Source organism: Ciconia boyciana, chromosome 15, assembly GCF_034638445.1.
Source record: "Ciconia boyciana chromosome 15, ASM3463844v1, whole genome shotgun sequence".
NCBI lineage: Eukaryota > Metazoa > Chordata > Aves > Ciconiiformes > Ciconiidae > Ciconia > Ciconia boyciana.
In genome coordinates, this window is record NC_132948.1 from 4,711,307 (window position 1) to 4,736,830 (window position 25,524).

The 25,524-nt window shown below is 38.3% G+C and overlaps 1 protein-coding gene across 4 annotated transcripts in view; it reads right to left on the reverse strand.

Moving 5' to 3' along the window:
- Positions 1-25,524, reverse strand: part of SPPL3 (signal peptide peptidase like 3) — a 62,466-nt gene that overhangs the window by 20,842 nt on the left and 16,100 nt on the right. For all 4 annotated transcript variants that reach the window (XM_072880538.1, XM_072880540.1, XM_072880541.1 and 1 more), the window contains one exon: positions 4,006-4,083. In XM_072880538.1, the coding sequence (XP_072736639.1) occupies positions 4,006-4,083 (78 nt within the window). The remainder of the gene's footprint in view (positions 1-4,005; positions 4,084-25,524) is intronic.

Here is a 25,524-nt window from a genome sequence, read left to right on the forward strand (position 1 = left end):
GAGATGTAATCACTAAAACATCCTCCAAGAAAGTTAAAAATTATATTGTAAAACAAGATACACTGAAAACTACTGGACTGTAGAGAAATTGCAAGCTGAGAAACATTTGCTTTTTTGTTCAAGTTTCTGCTGGGCTTCCAAAGGCAACATTCAGCCAGCACCTCCCATGGGGCAAGAGACTACGCAGTTGTTTCTTCTGTCGGTCCTCACAGTTCAAGTTGGTAGGATTTCTAGCACAATGTTTCAAAGCAAGCACAGCTCAGCCTCCCACAGGGAACCACTCAGTAGGGTTACACTAAGGCCAAAGGAATGAGTAAGCTGCTGGCACATTATTATCATGAAAGTTCAGATTCAACTATGGATCACTTCCACTGCAGTAATGCTTCAGGGAAACCCTGCAGGAAAATATTCTTATGAAACAATGGGGGAAATATGAAAGCAAGTATGTATCTATAGAGTTGCTTGCAGATGCAATATATTCTTGCTTTACTTAGTGAGGACAGTCACCCATCTTAACAGCTCTGGGACTATGAGAACGGTGGGCTGCCACAGAATTGCCAGATTTCAATTGCTCTAAATAAAAAACTACAATCAGAATCAGTCATTGACTTGAGACAGTTTAATTCAATCAAATCTCAATGCATATTACAGACAGAGAGCCTAAAATATGTCATGTGCTCTAACATTGCTACATAATTGCTATATAATCTATGTAGCTACATTGCTACATAATCTACAGTTGCTTATAAAACATTGCTGTGAGGTTAAAGGACAAGTTCCAGTGCAAGATCTGGAGTGGGAATAAGAATAGGGGAAACAATAGTAGAAAGTGCACATAAAAACGTTTTCACTGCCTAGATGGAGTAAGCATGCTGAGTCCCATGTCTCTGGTAAGAACATCTCACCTTCAGCAGCTATTTTATGTGCACCCACTAGTGCATGCACACGTGCAGACAACTTTTGCAGCATTCGGTGAGAAGGTCTGTCCAAATCCCTGACTCCACCCTGCCAGCACTGTGGCTGTAGATGCTTATGATATCCGCAGCCTTTCTCTTTAAGTTTTATTGTGAAATATGTATCCTGATTTCTGTAAATGTCAAGTCGTAAAGCCAACCATAAGAACAGTGTTTGCACTATTTTCTATTTACACACATGTTTTAGGCACCCAAAGCCTAGAGATGGAAGACACCAGTTTCATCCCATGCTTCTTGGTTTGGTTTAAAAGGAGACGCTTGAACAGGTAGATTGTGGGTTCAACCAGGCTTTACATAAGCTGAGAGACCATGTCTGGGTGTGGGATAGGATAGAAAAAGATTTAGCTGTTCCTGCCGGCAAAGTAATCCCAGCATTACAGAGAAGCACTTGGATAAGAATCTGTGGCTGTCTTGCAAGAACCCATAGCATACAAAGTTTCATGCTAAGCTCACCTCTTTAAAAAAACATAACTAACATATACTTGCATGCTCCAGTTTACAGCTTGTAACAGTTTAGAAGATTACACTTGCCCCTTTGGCAGTCCATAAAGTATACCAAGTTCAAGGACTGAGAGACAGTCAGAACGTATATGGGAGAGATGCACAGGAGGGCTTGAAGCTATAACTCCTGACCCAGCACAAATATAGGGAGGAAACACTCGTTCACCCACAGTAAGAGCAGTGGGAGCTCAACTCTACAAACCGTACTTCGTTCTGGATGCCGACTTTACCCATGATCTACTAGACATTTTCCTGAATACCTTGGGGGCTTGGGGGTTTTGTTTGTTTGTTTAATTTTTGGACAAACACTGCTTGTATGGATAAGGACAGTGGACCAAGGCTTTCCTTTGTTCCCCTGAAACCTCTTGCATTAGATTAGATCCACCATACACGTGGATTTTATCCTAATGACTCACCCACCCAATTCCTTCTGATCCTATTACTGCACTTCTGTTTAAGTCACTTGCCAGCAATACCACAATAACTCTATTTGCTTTTCAGACTGAAAATTAGAAACCAAACCCGCTTTCTGCAACATTAAGGTTAACTCAGGAGTGCTATTTGCTTTTTGTCTTATGACAGCTCAATTTGAGATGAAGCGCTCAAATCTAGAAGACATCATTATTGCCATTTGAGAATGAGCACCCTAAGCTGTAACCTTCGTCTTTCCAGCAAGTCACTTTTCTAAGAAAATCCACCCACTTTGCCCAAAGTTTTTATTTTACTACTTCAGGAATTTCCAGATGAATATAATTTTGCAACTTACTACCACACTTGAATTTCTTAAATAACTTAATTATATCTTAGACCCCTTTGTTAACATCACTGTACAACATTCTGTAAAAAACTGCTTTTGACCTCACTTACTGACCAAACAGAATAGGAATTTGTCCAAGTCACCATCGTAACTGCAGGTTTCAGCTCAGTCATCTGCTAAAGAAACTACATATAGGAAATTAATTAGGAAATTAATTTTAAAACTATGGGACCCTATCTTGGTCTGTAAGATCTTGCATCTTGGGATCTTCAGGATACATGCAAAGGAAGTGGACTAGAACAGGACATTTCCTCAACTGATTTGCATCCATGACCATTGCACTACTTCATCCAGTAAGTCAGATTGTTCTGAAGTTTGCAGTCCTTCTTACGTGAGCAGTTTTAAATGTAAATCATAGGACAAGATGGTAAAAGAGCATGTGTATATAGGAATAGGATGGCAAACAGCAGGGGAAAATTTTTAAGAGCTCTGAGAAGGGCAGGCAATTTAAGTTCAAGCACTCCTGCTGTTTTATATTGCATTATGTTTTCACAATTGAATTTTAATAAATGCTATGGGTTCTTGCAGCCAGATGCATAGTTCTTTTTTACACAACTGCATAAATTCAAGTAGTTAGAAACTGAATTAGTCCCTCAACTATATGCTAGACTGACTCAAAACTTTAAAAAAACCCTAAACAAATACAACCTTTAATTTCTTTTTTTTATTTTCATCATCTCTAGATTTTGTCTTCTTAAGGCCTTCTATTTTAATTCTGTCAGCAGTGCTGCTACCTAATACTTGCTAGCAACAACAGACAGGTCTTATCAAAAATTGGCTCTTTCTTTATATGATTTTATTAACTTATGAAGGTGACTTAAAACCTCTTTATCCTAACAGCTGTGACTTACATCATATGTATGACCATGGCTATCATCTATTTCAGGAATACTCACAGCAGCTGAGAGACTTCATAGTGAATATATGGCCTTTTACCACAGACTTGTTAAATGAAGCAGTGTTCTTCAAGAAACAGGAAGAAAAACATGCTGTACTTGAAAAAAATAATACTTTCATGCTGTGATTAATTTTTTTTTTGTCAGTATGAATCTCATTCCTTAGGTGCCACTACATTAAAACAAACTGTATAATACAAGCTGCAAGTCTAAAGGGACAACAATGTTTTCTCTAAACTGTACTCAAGTCTCCTAGAGTGGGGCAAATTTGATTTTTGAAGATTCAAACTTATCCTGCAGCAGTTCTCAGACACTCTGCTGGAATTCAACACTGATGATGTTTCCCACTTCTCTATTAAGCTGTTACTCACACTCAAGTAAATAGCACTGGGACTCGGGAATCTCTGTTTTACAAGACTTGTTTGCAATCACAACAAGGACATGCTGAATCGACCAACACTGAAACATTATATATAAAATTCTACTAACAATAACATTACATTCCTATCTCTCTCGACAATCCTTTTATACCCTCCAAAACACAATTGTACAGAGTTGTCTTCAAGGACTAACTTGTAAGTTATCTTATATGTGCTTGTAACTTGACATACAATTATGTCTTTCAGAAACCCCTACCAGCTACTTTTTCTTCCTTTTTCATTTCCTTTTCAGAAGCAAGAAATATTTAATCTACATTAGCCATCAGCCGACAAAGATACAGTGAAACAAAAGGCAAAAACATAAACTGTATTCAGTCACTTGCCATATTTTTATTTGAAAAAGAAAAATTCTCCAGAATCTTAAAGAAAAATCTTACCTGAAACTCCCGTAGACTATGAGGAGAATAGAAATCAGGAAAGTAGACACTTGACTGGAATCCACAAGGGAATATGCCCTGGAATTGGGAAAAAGAAGGCAGATGTGTCATTGCGAGTGTCCATTTCTCCACTGCCATTTGCTAATTCTTTTTCTTATTATAATACAAATGGAGAACTGGATGACAAATCTTTATGGCATCTCTTTCTAAAGTTCTTGTATCATAAAACCTGTAGCTTTTAAATTAGCTTTTTATATTCAAGACTGCAGCATGCAAAATCTGTACAACAACCAAAGGACAATTCAAAATCCTTGTGGTAATTTGTTCTGAACTCACCACATTCAGACTTTTTTTCTCAAACACATTAAAATTGCTTCAATTGCAACTACTGCAACCTTGCATGTAAATAACACTAACCTGTTTTCTGTAAGACTTCTTATGTTTTAACTGGTAACAGTTAAGTTGCAATATGGCAGTTGAGGTTCACTTAGTCCAGGAAAAAATCCAAACCAAAAACCCAACCCCCACAACAAGCTGCAATATACATTTATTAAACCACACACAGTATTTCCCTATTACATCTTGCAGACCACTTGATACAGGATTCCCCATAGAAATTTCAGCAGGAGACTTAAAACTCAGAGTTATTTAGACAGACTTCCTGATACAACATACCTTTGTGTTTAAAGCACAGAAATATAAATATTAATATTCACTGATTTTTTTCCTATCTTTGATAGGCCAAACCCTACTCCATAGCTTACACTGAAACTTCTTTTGATCTGGACATTGGGACAGAGGCAGCCACAGCAAGTTCCCAGCGGATAGCCAGGTGGAGAGAGTGGGGTTGATACACTAGAGGACAAAAAAATCCTTTAAGAGAACCTCGAGGAATGGACAAACAAGAAGATGACAGCTCTAAAGTCAAGATAAATGATCACTCCCTCTACTCAGCGCTTGTGAAACCATATCTCGAGTATTGCCTCAGTTTTGGGGGCCTCAAAGCAGAAAACCACTGGTGCACTGGAGTAAGCCAAGCAGAGGGCCACCACCACGTTGGCGGGGGTACAACATACGAGGAGAGGCTCCAGCAGTCGCACTACAACTCCCAACAGTTTTTCAACAACTTGTGCTACAGTAATGGAAAAGGAGAAGAATAATGCCCAATGTTAATTGCATTAGTCTTATCCTACAAAAAAGATAACTAAACATTGCTGAAAACCAACAAAAAAGCCTAATTTCAGCAAGACGATGGATATGGAACAAAGATAATTGAATTACATGATAGTTCCATATTAAATATCACTAAGCAAATAAAAACTAAAGCTACAAGACAGTTAAAGAATCACTCATCCCATTCCCAATTTAAAAGCAATTTAGAGAAAATTACCAAACCACTAGACACACACTTCAAGATACTTTTTTAAATATATAAACACAAATGTGAACTTTCTACTATAGAAATTCAACATTAAACATCACTGAAAAGCAGACTGCCTCTTTTGGATGAAATTATATACTTGTCAAATAAGCTTTTAAGAAATGAGAAACTACTTTTGTAATTACCATAAATAACTTGAACATTACCCCACACTAAAAGTGAAAAACAGATGTCTTATTTGCTCATAAAGTTGGCCAACACATAAAGACGATCCTAAGCTTTATATTTTTTTTTTATTTCGGTCATGTTTGACCTTTAGTTTCCAGGCTGTGGAACAGAGGTCTTAAAAGCATCCATGAAGATCAATATACTGAATTGCAAATACATGCAATATGTAACTAAGCACTTACAATCAGTATATATATAAATGCTGTTCAGGTTATAGACAATATAGTTCATTGCTTATTATTTCTAGCCAGTGATTGCAGCTAAGCAGACACGGCTTAGGATGAAGAAATGGCTTAAGGATGAGCACACTAGTTTTATGTCCTGTTACTAGCTTCAATTTCAGGGAGAAGCATTCCCTCACCCGACCTTGAGTGAAGGGAAAGGGAAACTTCGTATCCTGTTTGGATTTGAGAATAAATAGTGGAATTAATCTATTAAAAGAATCTTCAGGAACTCCAAATTTGTAAGAAAAGCAAAATGATTGAATGGAATTTCAACTGGGATTAAACATGTCCAGGGTTATGCACTAAACTTTAACAACTGATGTTCATAAAATTATATCTTCATAAATTGGCAAATACTTTTGAGATTAACAATGTCTTCTATATAATTCATCATTCGGTGGCAACTTTGGAAGCTATGATAATTAAAATGCCATTTCATCATAATTACTAAGCATTAGTCAAAACAAGGCTGTAAATGTTAGAAAGATTTATAAAACAGATAAAATAAGGATGATACACGGATCATGGATCAGCCCTGTGCATAATCCATTAAGTTTTGTATTAAAAACTGAGGGCCTTTTGGTACAATGAAAGCAACTGAATACCTGCAAACCCGTTCTAAACAATTATCTAATACGCCATAACCCTACTGATAGGCTGCAGTGATGATTAGGACAGCGATCTGCCGATTCTATGCAAAGGAGAAATGAGAATTATAGTCCTTCCATCCTGCACAAGAAAAGTGCAATAGTGTAATTATAAACTCATCGCAGACCAGCTATGTTTCCTGACTTCTCCGCACAGAGATCTTACAGCAGAACATCCTAAAAACTCGATGTTGGTATCACGATTATGTTCTCATGTTCAAAATCTCATGTTCACTGACACCCCAGCAAACAGGGCCAGGGAGATATATTCACACTTTCCTTCTTCCTGAGACAGTTGGACAAAGAGCAACACAAAACACACACATAGTATGACAAGTCTACGAGTAACCACACGGCGGGAGTCAAGCAATCAGCTTGGGCATGTCCAGATTCCATCCAAAGTTTCCAACACAAGTAGCCCACAAGCAACCTTCAAGAATAATTTTATGATGCTGGAGTGAACCTCATCGTAATAAAGCCCTGCATCTTTTTAACATCTAATTTCCCTACTTTAGATAAGGTATTGCACAAAACCTGAAAGCAGAACTGATTCCTAAAATCCTAACCACTGGACAGTTCATTAAGAGACTAAAAACCCTTGATCCCAAATAAACACTTTCTAATGCATGAATCTAGACTAGAGATAATAAGCAAATGACAGCATCACGTGAAAGAATCGAGAAGTAAGATTACTTTAAAGTTTTTAATATTATTCAAAATGCCAGACAGTGACCTGCAAACCCGTTTGTATTTTTAACTGAAATTTAAATGACCTTTGACAAGTCCAACAGAGTCCATATGCATATAGCTGGATTCTCCTATAAGCATATTTCAAGTATGCAAGTTCGCATACTCCCACAGCCAAACATGGCATCAGTGCTACGTTCTTCTCAAATGGGATCAGCCAAAACCAAAACAAAAACCCACACTTATGAAATTTTTCAGAAGTTGGGGGTAGACTTTGTGCAGTCACATTTAACCAGCCTTCTACTGCACATATAAAAATGAAACCATCTTCCTTCTACGAGGTACTTTTGTAAAATTAAGTGTTTAATCTCAGAACAAGTAGTGGAAACTTTTGCACAGAAAATGCCTGTAACAAGCCCGTGCATAGCTGTCCTTTGACTTAAATACAGATTTTAGAGGCAATTCTTAGTACTTACTACATGACAATCCATGAAGAAAAGATCATTATTCTTCATTCTCATTCTGCAAATTAATACAGGATAAGGCCATGCTAAAGACTGCTGTCTTTTGAAGGACTTACTTTAGTGCAGTTCATCTGCGTGCCACATTACAAGAGCAACTACCAACCCATTTCCAAACTCTAATATATATGCAGAACATATATACTCTAGTATATATGCTCAAAATACAAAGACACCATTGGTTTTTCCAGGGAAGTAAATTTTTTAGGATTCTTACACTACCACACCTGAAATTCAACATCCATGTAAGGAAGTTGTTTTAGAAGTAAGGTATTTAATCAGGCTATCGGACAGATTCTTGCTAACTCAGACAATTAACAAATAACTATTTATAGTTATTAGAGACACTTGCAAATAACTATTTATAGTTATTAGACTATAATATTATACCCATATATTAGACCCAAGTACTTTATAAAACCAAACACACCAATGGCTTACTTTTCTCTGTAAGCTCCTTTTCTCAGCCAGCTAGTGAGAGGTAACTTCCCAAATGCCTTCTCTACAACTCAAGTTCTCACTCTGAACCTGCATCTTTACACGGCTGAGATCAATTTTAACAAATTCTCTGCCATTAGGCATCTATTTCTGGCAGCTTCATGGGCAAGTGCTTACAACACAGAGCCTGCTAAGGCATGCCAAGACAGAGACACAGCAAGCACTGTTCTATAACATATTCTGTGTGTCAGCCCTACAGCTATACAGTGCAAGTATTGTCCAGACAACAATCCAAGCAGCGAGCTCTCCAGCCTGGCACAGACTGCTCCATAGACCTTTACCTACAGAACAATTCCAGGGATGCCCAGCCATTGCGACACACCACCACTTCCACCCGTCCCAAACAGTAACCATGCAAAATACACCACACCAGTTACAGCTGGCGTTCCAAGCAGCACTCTCCCTTCTTCTGGGAAAAAATGAATAACTTCTGTATTCCCAAGGGAACAGAGACCCGCTTCATTTCCAGCCAGAGAAGGTGGTAACCAGCTAATAAAAGCTGCAACAACAACAGTAATAGTGTTACATTAGAGACACTTGCAAGCTCCCTTTCCTCTGTATCAGTTGCTGCAGGTCAAGCTCTCTCTTCCCCTGTGGCCACAGGTCCGAGCTCACCTGTCTTTGACTGTGAACCTTCACCCTGCAGGGTCTCTGCTATCTGACTGCTTAGGAATTTCTTATAAAACCTCCTCTTGTAGCCCTACTGTTCTCCTATTATGTACTTACTTCTTAATTCCTCTGGTTTTGTTATTTCTTTTGCACTTCCAACTCAAGAAAGTCACCCAGTCAATGCAAGCACTGGTTTTCATGTGTCAGCTCTTCCTTATCACCAAAAGATAAGCAGTTTCTTGATAAAAGTCTCAACAGTCCTTCCAAACCAGCAGAAGGAGTCCCTTAGGCAAAGTCTGGTACACCCAAAACCACATGGAAAACTCGATCAGGGGACTTGTCTGCTTGAATAATAATGGAGAATGAATGGGAAGGTTTCTGAAGTGATTCAGATTCCCAATCTGGCATGTTTCTGGACATAAAAATCAAAGAGGAAAGACTTTTCAGTGGCAGCACTGGCTTAAGTTCCTCAAAACTATTGCCTCAGAAATCAGGGAAGTTTTATGCAATTGAAATAAAAGTCTCTTTCTGTTTGCACAAGAAGCCTACTAAATGAATGATCAAAGAAATTCAGCCCCTCAGTGTTTCAGTAGCAAGTATCACTCCCCTGACTTCCAGGTACAAGAGAAATTATTGTGAAAAATTCTGCCGAGGGGGGAAGGAGAAGCCTGCGCACCGAAGGTTCCACAGCAATGCATGCTAAAGGCCTTGGACATGAATCGTTCTCACACAAAAGCTGTTATAACAGCAGCAACATAAACTTTCCCTGCATTTACTGTACATATATGAGAATGCAAACAATAGAGCAACAAATAAATCAAATCAACTTGAAAGTGCAGTAGATGAACTAGCTTCACTTAAGTTCACATGAAGAGAGAAGACTGCATTTCATCAGGTATTTTTCTTTATCAGTGATCCAAGCACTTTCAATATTAAGGAAAATGAAACTATAAAAGGGAGGTAAGCATACTAGATAGGCTAGAGTAAGGATGGATTAAAATAGAAGACAGGTCTTTTACTTTGTTTAATGGGACCAAATCTACAACTTGTAGACATCTATCACAGAATCACAGAAATTCACACTGACAGGAACATCAGGAGATCATTTAACTCCTTGGGTTATAATTTGATCTTACTTTGGGGAAAGACAGTCAGCCATGACAAATATTTACCTCACCTGTTGTTTAACACACTCATTGGTGAAATGAGAAGACTTTTCTTGACATCTAATACAAGTCTTTCTGACTACAACTTTAGTCCATACATTTTCTCCTATACAAAAAGTCCTTCAAAATTCATGGGGAGCTTCTCCTACCAGACACAACTGGGGTAAACTGGATCCATATGTGAATTCACCTGCATACTTCAGTTTCTGAAAGATGTGGCTGCTTGAGAAGTGACCACACAAAACTTCAAATACTCTTCAGCTCACATTAAAAGCCACAACTATTTATTCAATCAATATGGTACTCTTCATCTACAATTACAATATCAGTTTTATTATCAAATGTCCACTGTCTCCTCATAAGGTAAGTAACAATAATCCATGCCCACCAAAATATGTATCCCAGTTTCCCAATTTCCATTCTCTTGGAAAGAAAACTCCTAGTAGGTAGGTACCAGCATTGGAATGGTGACAATGAAGCATCTCCTTCCCTGCCCTATTACTCATCATTCATTTTCAGAACTTGCTTAATGCATGCATCCAGTTTGAGGGTCCCATCTCAGCAGACAGTCAATTCTTTCAAAGGGAACCAGAAAAAAAAAAAAGAAAAAAACCCCAACAACCAACTTTTGCTGGAAATCTGGTGTTAAATGACAAAATCAAGGATGGAGAAAGTTCCCGCCTCCCCCTTTATATATTTCAAAAGCTATTTAATGTGTTTATTATGTTAGTGATTGCTATAGCAATAGAAAAACAGAAAGCCAAGAAATACTAGGTGGTAAATTCAAGACAAGTTGAAGAACATTCTGCAACTCACTTCCCCTGCCCTACCCCTGGTTTTTGGAGCTATCAGCTGTAGGCAGAAATCACCATTCACCTTCACACTGCTGCAATGACCCTATGCATCTATTTTCTTTTGATCATGCAAGAGTATGCCACTCACAATGAAAATGTTTTCTTGAATCTACTTATCTTTGATGTTTTCCAAACATTCTACTAACTATTTTATTCCTTAAAAGAAGTATGAGAGGATACAGGGATCAGGACAATTTATTGTTAAGAGCAATTAATTTGTGATGCTACAGTGCAAGACACTTGTAAACTATCACTGTGGCAACATTTATTAAGACGAGCAAATTAAACTCAAGGATTCCGGAGCACAGTCCTAGGGAACATGAAAGAAGAGCACTGCCATGTACGTGAAGATCAATTACATTTAATTGCACAAATATTCATTTTGGTTGAGGGGCGGACTCACTCCATAGGTAAAACCAATACTACTTTTTTCCTTTACTGGATTCCAGGTCAAGGGTATAACTAAAAAGCCTCTTTCAACTGCCTTACATGTGCAAGATATATACATATTTAAGAGCCTCCATTAGGCTTGCTGCCAAACCAAAGTTAAAATTATACCTTTAACTGTTACACTCAGATTTAAGTGTGAAGTCATGGCATCCACAGCTGTAAACATATCTCAACACTATTCCATTCTTTAGTGTGATTCATAGGAAAAACAAGCAAATTGCTATGGGTTCACTTATGTTAAAGGAATAGCTTGTTTTCTAAAGTAAGTTAACAATTTCATCTCATTGTCACGCGCAGATAAGGTCTGCTAAGTCTGAGTAATTTATGGAAACATGGATCATATCAGAAAAAAAACTTAAAGCAAGCCTGAAGTGAAAAAAAAAAAAAAAGAGTAATTTGAGATGTCCCACTAAAACCAGATTTTCCTACGCAGACTTGGTTAGGGCTCAGGCAGGCATTTAGAAGTCGTAACTGGATAATAATTCTGCTGTTTATCAGACACAGGGCTCAGAACAACATTTTTACACTATGAGATACCAAATATATATATATATTTTTTTTACACATCCAACTAAAAAACCCAATTCCCTCTCCCACCCTTTCCAGAAAGCTGCTTTCCTAAAAGTCTCCCCCCAAAACCAAATGCCAAGCTCCCAACTAAATAGCTAAGAGAAAACAGTCCTCTGAGCTCACTTTGAGGAGGAACTGAAGTATACAAGCCAGTAAGGCATCAGGAGAGACAATCTTGCAAAAAAACATTTTTCTGCTAAAAACATTATCTGAGCTACCCTTTTAGTTCACCCGACTGTTTGCCAAGATAACAAAGAATTACATGTTTCACAGTGTTTAAGAATTACAGTAACTGGAAGATTTCCAGATTTCACATTCACATTCAGCTTGGAGCACTCACTTCCCCGCAGGAATGGGAGCACAACTTCCAGTCCCTGCATGGAAGCACAAGAATACCCTACTCATTCAAAGGAACATTATTTCCAACCAACACAGAACAGCGTCCCTGTACCTCAAAAGCACCCTCAGCTCCTGACCTCCTCACTGCTCTGGTGGAACCACACCAAAAATTTGGATACTTGGAAGCAAAATTTGCAATAAGTGGTTAATGGCGAAAAATTACATCTTCAAATAAGTTGTACCAGACACACATATCTGTTTGAGTATTAAGTAGCCAGAACCAAAATAAATATCCAAAAACATGTCAAATGTCTTTGACATTGCTGAAACAGAAAATACAGGCTTTTTTATTTCCCACTATCCATTTGTAGACTGAATGGGAATGGAAGTCTGGATACATAATTTTCACCTCTTACCTACACACGAAAATAAATTTACTTTTTTGAGGTTCATTGTTTTATTGAGGAGGGTTGGTTGGTTGATTTGGTTGGGGTTGGGGTTTTTGCTCTAAAACAGACAAACAAAAACCTGGGGTTTTGGGAACCTCCCCTTTTTTCTTTCTCAAAGAAAGAAAAAACAAGATGTCATGAAAAACAGGGCATGCTTTTACTGCCAAATACATGTCACCACCAGTCAAGGAATCCTCTCCAGAAGTAAATTTTGAAACTGTATCACAAGTATACACAACTGCAAACATTTTCAAAAAATATGAACAAAACATCCATACAGTGATGTCTGCAATAATGGATCCCCATGGAAGAAAAGTTAGTAGGTATCATTTAAATGAGTTAAACTCAACAAGAATATATGGAAAAACACATTTGATATAAAAACACAGAGCCTGTTAGTAGTGAATGTTTTACCCAATTTTATATTTTAATTGTGTCATGTTTATTTTAATTGAGCTGTTTCAGATCAGCTAACTTGTCCCAGAACACTGGCATCCTACTACAGACCAGCCCCAGCAAACTGCTGAGTCAAGGCACAGCCCTGGTTTTACTTTTTAGAACAATTATTACTTTTACCCCATCTTGACAGTTAAATCTAAAGGACTCCAGCTTAAGACAGGATTTGCCTATGTTGGGTTTGAAAATCAAAAGTCTGAAGCAAGAGAGACTAACAGGCCAGCCCTACACTGTAAATTTTAGCCACCTTAAATCAGCTCACCTCTGACTTCAGCGACATTAATAGAGCTCTGCCAACAAAACCTCCTTTTTCAAACATTTGCCAATACAATCAGCCCAGGTTTTGCTAGTAAAACTTATTTTATTCATGGGCAGGAAAAGAAGAAAGAGGTGGAAAAATTACCCCAGCAAACCAGCAAGCTGACCTGGCAAATTATTGTTTTTGTGAAGCGAGTTTTCATTCAGGCCAGCAGTTCCACAATTACTAGGTATGACGCAGACAAAAGGAGTCAACATGTGGCCAGGGACAAGGTGGGACTAAAACCCTTTCAGGAGCAGCTTACAGTTAGGTCTGATTAAGCACACTGTAATACACACACCTGTAATCCAAGCTTTACTGGAGCTAATGTAAATTAAACAAAACTAACCTTCCTATTTCCCTCTAACTAACCTTCTACGTAGAAGTTAGCACTGGTTTAATTAAACTAGTTTTCAAAACAGACCACAGGTACTGTAGTTGCTGCCATCTGTGACAACATTTTATAATATTTGGTGCTATTTCAGTCCTTCCAGATTTGTTTGCACTAGTAAACTCTACAGTTGCAGCATGCCATAATATCCATCTCTTGAAAACTATAATAAAGTTATCTGTCCCCGCAAGCCCTTTGAGCACCCGTACACTTTTATAACCCCCAGCTCTCCAGATACCTTTGCTACAGCTGCATGGTCCTACCACAGTATAACATCTTGAGGCAGTGGCTATCCATTAACAAGACTGTCAAGTAAACCCCAGCATCATTAACATGTAAGGGTATTCAGTGAGGTACAAGAAATAGCCATACTGCATTTGCAAGGGCCAAACTATTAATATGTTAAAAAACATGATTCATGAGAATGAGAAAAAGAGGTAACAGTCATTTGCTGAACTAAGTAAAGCAATTGTCTTGTCTGTAATTGTCTTCATAGTTTATCAGTTTATAGAAGACTTCAGTGTACTGCAGAGGATAGATTCAAGTTTTGCTGTAGTACCATATAAATTGCCAAACAAAAATATGAATATAATGCTTTTCTGGAAGAATTAAGTTCAGCAAATATCAGAACAAGATGTAAATACATAACTATGAAAATATACATAAATATATGTATGAGACATCTGACAAAGCAAGAAGGTTGTGGCTTAGCCGCAAGAACAAACTGACCACATAGAAAGACTTTCCTCATCTGGAAAACTGTTTCCACCTTCCACAAATAATCAAAAGGAGGATTGGAAGGAGGGAGAAGAGAGGAGGTCAAATCAAGATCCATTACGCACAGTCCTTTCTTGCCAGAGCCACAAGCATATTTCTTTATTTAAATTTTCAGATTCCAACAGACCAGTGAACTCTGCAAAGGTCAGTCCAATATTTAGCTTACCCCAAAGCTTTGCTGAAACAGCTGTTCTATCTAAATTAGCACTTTCAACTGTATGAATTTTCCAAAAATAGCCCTTTTTACATCAGAAAAAAGGCAAATCAAGGGAGCGGTTACTGTAATTTATGTCTACAGAGCACCACTGTGCAAGCTGTCTAGTTTTATGCTAGACAGCCTTATCATGATCCAAACAACATTGTGCTTTCAGGAAGGGCCGTTTGGAAATGTCAGTGGTTATCCCTGGCACAGGAAAGTTTTCTGCAATTTTGACAGACAAGACGTTTTTGGGTTATAAAGGTGTCAATTTATATCCTAGTCATATATGCAACCCAGAGTTTTCAATCACTTGGTAGTACAGTTCTGCATTAGACAGAAGACTGCTTAGTGCTAGGTTTCATTTTATGGCACTTATTCTAGTTACAGGAAGAAGATAAAAACTTCCCCAAAGTCTTCACCTTAGGCTCCCATCTATGTTTTGACCTCTGTAAGCCTTTTTCTACTTAACAGAAAAGCTCATTAACAATGACTATAATAACCTAAAACATGAGGATGCTCCCTACTTCCAGTTTACAATAAAATACATTTATTGCTTGGAGAATGCATACAAGTCTCTCCTGCACAAGAATCCCCTGTTCAGTAACAAAGCCCTATCCAAGCTACATAGTGAGATGTCTGCAACGTAACGGTTACTGCTGCCAGCCACAGTACAGTCAGAACAGACTTGATGTGGGCTCAGTGTGGGTGTTTTGCTCTTACAGGAGCAGGAAGACCTGTTCCGAGCAGGGTTAGAAGCTACTGCAGTGAAAATGCTGACAAGCAATTTATATCATGACTCAACATTGTTAACACAGCTACCACAGCACAAGTTATTACTTTCAGCCAACAGCATCTCAGAGGACTCTAAGCCATAACGAAAAGTTGTCCGAGCTGATAAAACATGGGAGTTTTCATTATTTGGAATTAAATATTCGTCCCAGTCTTCACTGCTGCTCCATCTGGACTAGGAAGACAGTGGTGAGCAAATATCTCATCTCTGTCTCACAATTAAGAGACTTGTATTTACTTTGCAAGCTATTGCCAAACAATTAATGTACCACCTCTGACAACAACATGTCCTGTAAAAGTGTCTTACACACACACACACAAAAATTATGTTTTGACTAAAAGAAGAAAAGAAAAAAAAAAACAACCAAACCCCCAAACCCAACCTTCTCTCCCACATATTCGCAGAGCACCAAAATAAGCTCATATAATTGGTCATACTGGACTAGCCTTACTTTTGAGTACTTTAAAACTGTGCCACTCAGACTTTAAGTTTTTCTAAATTTAGAAAAGTGTGTGATAATAAGACTTCAGCTCTACACTTGTTCATCTTGGAACAACAAAAAGCTTCTCGGGTCCATCGTAGACTGAAAGCTCTGCAATAGTATCAGGTTACTTTGGCAGACACACACACAAAAGTCGAACACCTAAGATGAATCAATCTATTCTCCAAACATACAAATATAATCAAAAGGCATATTGATATAAGCAGAAAGTATCATTGTTATTCCTGATAATACAAGAAAAAAGTGCTAGTGGGGGTAAAATGAGCTTCAAGTGGGTCAAGGAACTACCAGCAGTGGAACCCAGAAAATGTAAGATATGTTTGATTTCTTCATTGAAGCAGAAGCACTGACTGAAAATAACACCCCTTCTACTTTCCAATATAAGTGAAAAGCAAGGAGTTTAAAACTTAAAAAAAAAAAAACAACCCAAACCAAACCTTACATGTAGTTAGAATGAAAAGCTCTAAGTAAAATCTCACACCAGGTTTTCTGTAATACTGTAATGATAATATTTCACAGTTCCAGTACTTCATTTGTAGAGGAATAATGCACTGGAGTTCACAAAACCAGAAGTGTAATTCTAAAAAAATCAAACAGCAACGTATTTTGCTTTTTAAAAAGCAAATGCAAGGCAACTTCTTTACAAAGAATATCTTTACAAAGAATAAACTCCTTTAAACGGGCAAAAAAATTCAAGCATCAAATATCATTAGGATCTACATTACCAGTATGTCAAACAGCAGCTTTTCGCTGCTGAATGGATGCCACCCAGAGAGAATGCACAAAGCTGTATTTGAACACAACGATTCCCATGATTAGTTCAGTTACAACTGAGGCAGTGGAGGGGGGAAATTAAGCTTAAAACTGGGATTTTGCTCCTGTTCTGATGCAAGTCATTGCCCCCCTATTAATTTGAGTTAAAATTCTCACACCCACAAGCACATGACACACTCCACAGAGTCTCTTAATCAAAGGGAAAGAATGGCTATTTTACTTGGTACAGACAGAAAACAGAAACAAGTGAATCAGAGAGCTACAAGTATTTATTACAGGAAGAAAATTTCTGAGTATAAAGCACCAAAATGATACACTACAAAGAAATACAGACAATCAATGCAGCATGTTTCCAAGGTACCTGTGCCAAAGGCTCGGTGACTCAGGGTAGCAGGAAGCTAGGAAACAGAAGTTCAGCTTAAATTGTTAGTATGGCACTAAATGCACACAAACAGACTCTAATGCAATTAACTTGTTAAAACTGCATATGATTTAGTACAGAAGTCAATTAAGGTTTTACATTATGAGTATTATAATTTTCCCATACTACTGAGCCTACTAATACTAGTATTTTGGATAGACACTTCTGTAGTCACATTTTCTCTGAGGTGTTCTCTCCTCTACATTTCTCTTCTTTTTAATCCTATTTTGTAAGAGCAAACAATAAATACAGTACAGGAAGAGGACAAGACTACTAAGGGAGAAGGCAGGCACTGGTATTTAAGTCAGAATTTAACTTTAGTGTGAGCAAATTATCAGCCTGTCAGTGGAACAAGTGCAGAAAAGAGTTTCTAAGATAGAGAGAGATAAGGAGAGATAAGAGAGAGATAGGAGGGATAAGAACTGAGTTTATTTAGCCTAGAAAAACACACGGTAAGGGGAGAAGCGGGCACACAGGCACAATTTTAGGTCATTGAATCTCGTAGTTCCCCAATTTGGTGCTTCACCAAATTGGGGAACTACGAGATTCAAATGACCTAAAATTGTGTTACTAGCAATAGGGGAATTCACATTCTTTCCCAACACCAGACGGTAAACTGATCAGTTGAACAATTTTTTTCCCCCTCAAACCCAAGTTTATTTTCAGATTAACATCTCCATAGCCACACAAACATTAGTGACAATACAAGAGATGGCAGTTCTTCCACCTTCATGCATTGTGTTTTGGGGGGGGAACCAAGACCCAAACAACACAAAAAACAAACTGACCCATTCCGAACATATTATCCAGTATCTTCTTTTCAGTCCTGAGAAACAAGAAAAAGGAGAACGTGTCCTACTGCTCTTTTGTACTCATTCTAAACAGTAGAGGTTTAATGAAACGATAATGTTCAGCCAGATTATTAGAGGCATCTCACATGCTGAGCCTCGGAACATTGCCAGGCTTTTTAACAGCAAACTTTCATAACAGCAGCTGTCATGTCTTCAATACTGCACCACATAAACCTTTCGGACAAATTGAAGTATATGAGGCTTCATGTACAGGATCGAGTGAAATTTATATTTGACCAATATCAAATTATGCCCACTTGAAAATTTAACTACTTTTATCAGAGAGATATTGTCATTTCATTATGTTCCATTCTTCTTCTACAAACACAGAATTGAAATGTACACACCAAATCCAGTGTCAGACAACACAGAGGGTGAGTCTGTACTATTTCATAGAATCACAGAATAGAATCATAGAATCATTAAGGTTGGAAAAGACCTCTAAGATCATCTAGTCCAACCATCAACACCTCCATGCCTACTAAACCATGTCCCGAAGTGCCAGGTCTACACATTTTTTGAACTCCTCCAGGGATGGTGACTCCACCACCTCTCTGGGGAGCCTGTTCCAATGCTTGACCACCCTTTCAGCAAAGAAATTTTTCCTAATATCCAGTCTAAACCTCCCCTGGCGCAACTTGAGGCCACTTCCTCTCATCCTATCTCTAGTTTCTTGGGAGAAGAGACCGACACCCACCTCTCTACAACCTCCTTTCAGGTAGCTGTAGACAGTGATGAGGTCTCCCCTCAGCCTCCGCTTCTCCAGACTAAACAATCCCAGTTCCCTCAACCCTCTCCTCGTAAGACTTGTGCTCTAGAGCCTTCACCAGCTTCGTTGCCCTTCTCTGGACACACTCCAGCACCTCACTGTCTCTCTTGTCGTGAGGGGCCCAAAACTGAACACAGTATTTGAGGTGCGGCCTCACCAGTGTCGAGTACAGGGGCATGATCACTGCCCTAGTCCTGCTGGCCACACTGTTTCTGATACAAGCCAGGATGCTGTTGGCTTTCTTGGCCACCTGGGCACACTGCTGGCTCATGTTCAGCCGGCTGTAAACCAACACTCCCAGATGCTTTTCCACCGGGCAGCTTTCCAGCCACTCTTCCCCAAGCCTGTTGCATGGGGTTGTTGTGACCCAAGCGCAGGACCTGGCACTTGGCTTTGTTAAACCTCATACAATTTACTTCGGCCCATCGATCCAGCCTGTCCAGATCCCTCCGCAGAGCCTTTCTACCTTCAAGCAGGTTGACACTCCCACCCAACTTGTTGTCTGCGAACTTACTGAGGGTGCACTCGATCCCCTCATCCAGATCATTGATAAAGATATTAAACAAGACTGGCCCCAAAACTGAGACCTGGGGAACACCGCTTGTGACTGGCCACCAACTGGATTTAACTCTGTTCACAACTCCCTGGGCTCAGCCATCCAGCCAGTTCTTTACCCAGCGAAGAGTACACCCGCCTAAGCCATGAGCTGCCAGCTTCTCTAGAAGAACGCTGTGGGAAACAGTGTCAAAGGCTTTACTAAAGTACAGGTAGATAACATCTACAGCCTTTCCCTCATCCACTAGGCAGGTCACCTGGTCGTAGAAGGAGATCAGGTTGGTCAAGCAGGACCTGCCTTTCGTGAACCCATGCTGGCTGGGCCGGATCCCCCGGTTGGTCTGCACATGCCTGTTGAGCACACTCAAGATGAGCCGCTCCATAATTTTCCCCGGTACCAAGGTCAGGCTGACAGGCCTGTAGTTCCCCGGATCCTCCTTCCGGCCTTTCTTGTAGATGGGCGTCACACTGGCAAGCCTCCAGTTGTCTGGGACCTCCCCTGTTAACCAGGACTGCTGGTAAATGATGGAGAGTGGCTTGCAAGCCCAGGGGTAACTAGGTTCAAATGAAACCAAAAGATTCTTTTTATTGGACAAAATGTTTGCCTTTTAAAAAGCAAACTTCTATGTAAAGGCATCAAGATAACATTACACAGGAAAGTAAGTTTTCTCCTATTCACAGGTCATCCATTAATTTGCAAAGGTCATCCTAAATATACAACTGACATTCTAGCAAAAGGACCCAAGATGATAACTTCTGTTCACATCTCCCTCTTAATGTAACATTCATTTTATTTCATTAATTCAAGTTGCACTCATTTAATGGGTGTTGTACACTAGACAAACTGGAACACATCAGAGCAGCAATCCACTTCTAAAAAACTGTTTTTACTTAGGTATTCATTAAATGTTACAGCAGCGTCAGATTAAATCTTCAACAACAGAACTCTAACCCAGACAGAAATCCAATCCAGCACTGCTAGGAGCAGCCACATCAGATTTTTCAAGTGTTATTAAAAATCATGACACTTCCAACCACATGGATAGAAAGGAAAACTCATAAATACAAGCCAGGTTAACCTCTGTTTTTCCCATCTTTAACAGAATTGCTTTGAAACGTGCAAACTGACACTTTTGTATGAATCCTGAAGCCCACTGAAACAATAGTCTCTAATTTTTACATTAACTTAAAATAATTTCCCTAAGGATTAGGGAATTAATAGCTCAATACTTTTAAGAAAAATACAGAACCACTGGGCTTGATAGGGATGTCCGTGTACCAGCAGGCTCAGAATGACTTAATATATGCCTGGCATCTAGGAGCTACTATAAAACAACCACTGTGGTTTTGAAGACACACGGCTGATGCTATAGCAGAGGACTCAGTTCTCCAGGAAATTTTACATGCTGGAAGCCTAAATGCTGATCCTTCAGCATCTATTTCAATTCACATTTTCATGTAATATATGTAGTAAATAACAAAATACAAATTAAAGTGAGTGATTTTAGCATTTCAAATAGATTTAAGCATTTCACATAAATAAAACAGTCTTTTCAACCCAGCAACAGCCTCATGCTATCACAATGCATACAAGTAAAATCAAACAGTATTTGTGGAGAGGAGCAATCTCTTATTAGACCAGCTAATAAACAACTGGAGAGACATAAGCTTTTCAATATATAAACACAAGAGGTTTTGAAATCCTCAAGGGGTACATAAACTGCCTACATATCAGTTACCTAAAAAAATTGCCTCTCACCACAAATATATTTACCATCTTATCAACAATATTAGAAAATTGGTATAGTAACTAACTAAAATTTGAAAATCTTAAGTTTTCCCGCTTGATGAAAAAAAAGTGTAGCGCTAAAGATACTCAAAATGTATTAAGAAAATGAAAAAGGAATGTCACAGTTCTCTAAACAGCACCTGGAAACTGATATGGGGGAAAAATACCCCTCAGCTGCAAATGCAATTTTCTAGCAATCAATATTGCTGAAATTTGGAATTTCAAAACACATTAGCATATTTGCCTAAGACTTTTGTTCTAGCGATTCAAGTTTCAAGCTAGGCAGCCAGGATATATTTTTCAAGCAGCACTCTGTATAATCAAGGGTGTAAGACAGCTCATAGAAAACAGAAGTCTAGCTCTCTACGAAGTTATTTCAGTTTAACACTTTTAATTCATTTAACTTTCAGAACCTTTTTGAGGTTCTTCCCCATACACATACAATGTATACGGGAATGCCTTAAAACCATTATGTACAACCTTAGTTTTCTTCTCCAAATCCTGTATTGTACCTGTAACATTTCTGTATTTTCTGAATCCAGAAAACTGTTTAACACTGATAGGTTGATCAGTAGAAAATTGTCCTCTATCTCAGTCAAGAATCTACCTTTTTTCAGCCAGAATGCAAACACTCAGAGTCTTAGAGACATTACAAAGGTATTTCTTATATCTCCCATAACCATTCCTTCCTTTCTAATTTGGCACCTCTGCTCAGTTTCATCCCTGTTCTGGATTCCCATGTCTCAAAGCCACCTACAAAAATACTACAGAGGTAAATCCTGCCAATATCCTTCCGTAATCCTCAGAGTTACTTTAAGCAGCAGACCAGCCTGAAAACACCAGAGTTCCCCGTGAAGCCAGAGATTACATGCTGTTGTGCTGCATTTGTATTTCTGCTGATATTTCTTGCTCAGGAACAAAATGCTTTCCTGGAAAAGGTTTTGTAGTGAACATCCAGATGTTTAACCTTCCTAAAAACAACCAAGTTAACCCTTGGAACACTCTTTTAACCCCAGAGCACCCTACAGGCAAAAGCACTCACATCAGAACTAGAAGAAGATAACCTCAACTCCAACAAAAGTTAAAGTCAGAAAAATGTAGTAGCAAGATGTCAAAGCTGACTCAAACATATTAGCATTTTTTGTTTATTGTTAGTTTAAGTATTATACATAAGCCACCTCCTAAATTTAGACATAATTCACACCCAGTTTGTCACTTTGCTTTGATTCCTGTAACCAAAAACTACATGCTATTTTGAGTCCATAATAATATTAAAAGGCTATTTCACTTTCACAGCATTATTCATTACTCAGATTTGAATGTAGAGTGATGAACAAAATAAAACCGATAATTTTAAAATATTGCTTAATCATCCTTAATATTTTATTTGAAAACTTTTGCATAAGAAGTAAAGCACAGTGAGGATGTAGCTACCATGAATTTCAAGCTGTTTTTAAAACACTGTTTCCTTCCTGTTTGGTGCTTGGGGGACTTTTTAAGTTAAGATTTCATGCAGGAGCAACTACATCTTGTGTTTTTGAAATACAAAAAGAGAAAATTATCTTAATCAATGTGTAAGTGATTAACTTTCATCAGCCATGCATAAAGTTGCAAATCAAATACTACCACCAGAGACAGAAAAGTAAATTACGTACATTTCATTCACAGATATCAATTCCAAAAGTTTACAGAAACAAAGACACAAAAGGCAGAAGAAAAAATGTGCTGCTGCTTCTGGACGTTCACAAAGTAATTTTAATATTTGAAGTTTATAAGTAATATCTAGCTGGAACAAACTCAGGCTCTGTGTGTTAAATTACTAGGAAAAAAATTAAAAATAACCTCTGCTCAAATTCATCTGAAGCTAGGAAAAAAACCCCCACAACACTCTGGAAAGTGGGATTTCAGTCTACATACAAGCACTAATATCTACTATACAGCCATTTAACTGTCACTTTTGCATACCTGCTAGTGCGTGAAAATATCAAAAGCCTCTCTGGATAAGAAACAGGAAGGACCTTTGGAATTTATCTCTATTAAATATTATTATTTCCCAGGTTCCAAAAGTGAGGATGCAAATGACTGCTTGAGACTTACACCAGAGATCCCAGATCGTCCAGACCAGATTTTTGTCAAGCCCAGCAAATGAAAGCTAGAACAATGCTGTTCCAGGGACGGACTAAAGCATGGCTAGAGGAGCTTCCCCAAGCGCAGGCAGAAACCACAGCTAAAGTCCCATGTCACTATATCTGGAAAGAAGCACACACACATATACACGCAAAAGACTTTCCCTTTAGGCTTCTCAGTCTACCACCCTGGAAACAAGCAGAGGCTGATGACAAGGCAGAAGCTGCTCTAACACTTCACAGGAAGCAAAGTGCAGGGTTAAGTAGTTTAAAATCCAAAGCAAGGTTTAAGACATTTTTCCTACCTGTTTCATTTCCTATATTTTAATTTTAAGAGAGTTCTAAATCAAGTTAACTGAAATGCAAGAAAAAGCAAATAATTATGTAAAAGGAACAAAGCTTGGCAACATCTTAATATGAGAAAGTGACAAAAAAGTGACAGATGTGATTTCTGGATGAAAAACTGAAGAGAACTTTTCTTTATTCAGGACTTAACACTGGTTCGTTCAAACGTTTTCTTCTAATCTCTCCAAAAATTACTATAACAGTACAACTCTTGGAAAGCACATTTTCAACCCCAAACTAGATTTAAAAATACTAAACACATACAGAGCCACGCTCACGGCACACATCTTAGGGCAAGGGCTCACATTTATTTGTGATACTGCAGGAGACGCTTACGAGATTGCATTTGTGCAAGTCGGAGCAAAGTTTTCAGACAGCAGTTAAGACTTGCTGACACCTCAGCAGATGAATGGGAATGCTCACCTTTTTTTCAGCTGTTGTGCTGAAATTTGTTTGAGATGTTCAGTCAAATAGTATTGCAGCAATGGATACAGAGGTTATTCAAGTCCTCTTACCTAGGGTATCTGAAGCACTTCATTTACAAGACCATGCTCCCTCTAGCCAGTGGAGAGAGGCATTCTTCTACTGAGGGTTTGCAATTCTCCTCTGGTCTCTCCATTCAGTTCAGGTATTTATGCAGTCCTAAATTTGGAGTTTAAATCAACCCGTAATTTCTAAAGCAGATATGAGTAAAATTCAATAACCTGCACAAACTTTGTTTAATAGTTGGTATTTTCTTTCTCTGATTAATAACTTATTGTGAAGGTAAGAAACATATGGATTGACACTAGTATGATTTTGGAAAACTACATACAAAACATATATACAGTCGAAAACAGTTTTCACCCAGTTCAGCTCATGATGAAGCCAGTCTCCATCCTTTTCTCTTTCAACAGCTCTCACTTATTATGTTCATCTAAGCAACTCCGTAGGAAACCACAGACGTTACTAAATATTAGGAACTCTGTGGAAGGCAAATGCTGGATTTGATCAGGAATGTGATGACAAAGAGTTTGCTCTAGGCTTCTTTCATGTTTTAGAAAGCCAATTTGCTTATCAATTCCTTTTAGGGGGAGAATGGTGTAAGATTCCAGAGACGTAATCATCTACATGAAATCTTGTTTCACAAAACAGAAAGTATGAGCCACAATGTCCGCTCTCTTGGGAATGAAGGAGGATAAATATCTAATCACATAGGTCCTTGACAAAGGAAAACAGTATCTTTTTTTTAAGAAGAAAGACTAGAAAAGCACTTTCTCTTTTAACATTAGGCATCTCATCTTCTCCTGCAGTAGGTGTGCAATGGGCAGCACTACTCAGTTACAGACATGGTGCAGTATGAACTACCACAATGGAGACACATCTTTCACTTGAATGGCATTGGCTATGTTGATGATTTTCATCTTTTTGTATTAAACAAGAATTACTAATAACTTTTTCTGAAGACAGGAAAGAGTATACAAATTATCCACCACAATTCAGACAAGACGGAATTGAATTCCTATTACTTGTAACAGGAGGAAAACAAAAGAGGCAGAAGTAGCATATCTGGCTTGCAATATACAGTCACAACATATCACAGAATTATCATTAGTTTTGGAGTCTCCACTATTAGACGTGGACAACAAAGACACTGCCATCAGTTTTCTTCAGTGTTGGTACTTCCGAGATGTTTAACACATACCTTAATTAGGCCTCCTAATTTCTCTTTGAACTCCAACCAACACTAAAACAGTCTTCTGGATTTATTACCTACTTCTCAGACTCTGCAATCGCTTCCCATTCATTTCATAATTACAAAAATGTCTCCTTTTGGTTTCTGAGACCTGTGTGAGAAACTCTGCTAAGCATGA